Below are 2,604 nucleotides of genomic sequence, written 5' to 3'. Positions count from 1 at the left end.
GAATGCTTCTTCATGTTCGTTCTTTCAGATTGTATGTGTACATATACAAAAGACAAGTTATGTATTAATGAAATAAATCTGCATATATCATTATCTACTACTCTATAAGACTTTTAGCTTTTTAAAAAGGTGAAGGGAAAAGATCACTAATAAGTCATTTAAAATATTAAATAATAAAATTCCAGTATTTAAATCAGCTTTTATAATCAAAATTATATAAATAAAAGTTATTTCTAATGATGGACTTGTAGCTATGCATCATTACTTTGCAGTTACTGGCTGATCTTGAAAACAGTGCCATGTTTGCTGACGATCTTGAATGTCAAAAACTTCTGATGGAAGCTATGAAATATCACCTCTTACCTGAAAGAAGACCCATGATGCAAAGCCCTCGGACCAAGCCTAGAAAATCAACTGTGGGGTCATTGTATGCTGTGGGAGGAATGGATGCTATGAAAGGTAACAGGAACAAATTACCTAATACTACTTTACTTCATTTAAAAAAAAAAAAGGTATATTAGCAATATTCTCTGAAATATGAGATTAGTATTAAAAACATTTTTAAATATGTTAATCTACAACTGATATTCACAAATGGGGTAGTCTGTGTGATTTTGTTATCTCATTTTTCTTCATATATTTTAGAACCAAACCCTTTCATTAATGTTACCTAAACTCTTAACAGCATTTTATTTTATGGAAACAATTTTTTAAATTTAGTTATGAGTTTTACAATATTAAATATTTTCAGCAAATTTTACTGAAGTTTTATTACAAATAGAAGGAACAAATTTCTCCAATTTTTTTCACTGAAACAGAAAAATATCCTTCAGCTCCTTGCTGTCAGTTTCCTTAGAAGCTCAAAGACCAATTAAAAACAATCTTGAAATGTTTATTACAGGATCAGCAATTCAAACTTGGAACAAAAGGATGACTTTAAATAATGCTTGAATAATTTATTTTAGAAAGATCAGTATAAGGCTGGTCCCTATGAGATGGAAGTTAAAGATGACCCAAATGTCCATTATCAAACTGTCATGCCACTCCATTATCTCTGACATCAACTCTTCCTCCTCCCCTCAATAATCTCCCTCCCATCTAGGATTTCTGTAGTTAGCTCTAAAGTTTCACAGAACTCACAAACTCCCAAGGAAACAGCTCATGTAGTTTTGGTGGAGGTTGGGAGGCTGGCAGGCTGGCAAGCTGGCAAGTCCCAGGTCTGTGGATAGACCTGGAGGACCTACTCACGTGGTTACAGGGGTTGTTGAACCCAAATTGGCAGGTCAGATGATGGCTGCTGTCTTAAGTGCAGGGGTGAGATGATAAGGAACCAAATGCAGAACCGGAGAGAGAGCAAATTTTCCCAGAACATTCCTATATTATATATCCTCATGGAAGCTAAGGGAGGTGACTTGAGTCACATCCTCCAGCAAGGTGGGACTCAAGATACATCCCACTCCAAACAGGCATAGAGAATAGGATTTACAGTACATCACAAAATGGGTGGTGACTTGAGTAACACCCTTTAGTAAGGCAGGTCTCAAGATCCATCTCACCCTAAATGGTCATGTTGTTGTGTTGTTAGGTGCCATTGAGTCACCTCTGACTCATAGCAACACTATGTACAACAGAACAAAGCATTGTCCAGTCCTGTGTGAGCCTCACAATCCTTGCTACACCTGACCACATCATTGAAGCCACTGTGAAATCCATCTCATTGAGGGCCTTCCACTTCTTTGTTTATCCTCCACATTACCAAGCATGATATACTTCCTCAGGGAATGGTCCCATCTGACAACATGACCAAAGTGGGTGAGATGAAGTCTGGCCATTCTCGCTTCCAAGGAGCATTTTGGCTGCACTTCTTCTAGGACAGATTTGTTAGTTCTTTTAGCAGTCCATGATACTTTCAATATTCTTTGCCAAAACCACAACTCAAAACCATCAACTTTCCTTTGGTCTTCGTTATTTATTGTCCAGTTTTCACATACATATGAGACAATTGAAAATATCATGCCCTGGGTTGGGCACACCTTAGTCTTCAAAGAGACATCTTTGCTCTTTAGAACTTTAAAGAGGTCTTTTTGCAGCAGATTTACCCAGTGCAATATGTCATCTGATGTCTTGACTGCTGTTTCCATAAGTGTTGATTGTGGAACAAGTAATATAAAATCTTTGACAACTTCAATCTTTTCTCCATTTATCATGTTGTTGCTTATTGGTCCAAGTGTGAGGATTTTTATTTTCTTCAGTTCAGGTGTAATACATACTGCAGACTGTAGTCTTTAATCTTCATCAGTAAGTGCTTCAAGTCATCCTCACTTTCAAGTAGCAAAGTTGTGTCATCTTCATATTGCAGTTTGTCGTCTTCATATCCAATCCTGATGCCATGCTCTTCTTCATATGGTCCAACTTCTCGGATTATTTGCTCAGCATACAGATTGAGTAAGTATGGTGAAAGGATACAACCCTGACACACTCCCTTCCTGATTTTAAACCATGCAATATCCCCTTGTTCGGTTCAAATGACAGCCTCCTGGTCTATGTATAGGTTCCTCATGAACACAATTAAGTGTTCTTGAATGCCCATCTTCTCAATGTCAT

At 37.2% G+C, this 2,604-nt stretch overlaps 1 protein-coding gene across 1 annotated transcript in view; it reads left to right on the top strand.

Annotated features, from left to right (window-relative positions):
- LOC103209672 (kelch-like protein 4) overlaps window positions 1–2,604 on the top strand; it is a 145,028-nt gene that overhangs the window by 109,151 nt on the left and 33,273 nt on the right. The window contains exon 8 of the mRNA XM_042782920.1: window positions 273–459. Within this exon, the coding sequence (XP_042638854.1) occupies window positions 273–459 (187 nt within the window). The remainder of the gene's footprint in view (window positions 1–272; window positions 460–2,604) is intronic.

This window comes from Orycteropus afer, unplaced genomic scaffold (genome assembly GCF_000298275.1).
Source record: "Orycteropus afer afer isolate SDZICR_OR568_19922 unplaced genomic scaffold, OryAfe1.0 scaffold00511, whole genome shotgun sequence".
Classification (NCBI taxonomy): Eukaryota; Metazoa; Chordata; class Mammalia; order Tubulidentata; family Orycteropodidae; genus Orycteropus; species Orycteropus afer.
This window is presented reverse-complemented; position numbering and strand designations above follow the sequence as displayed.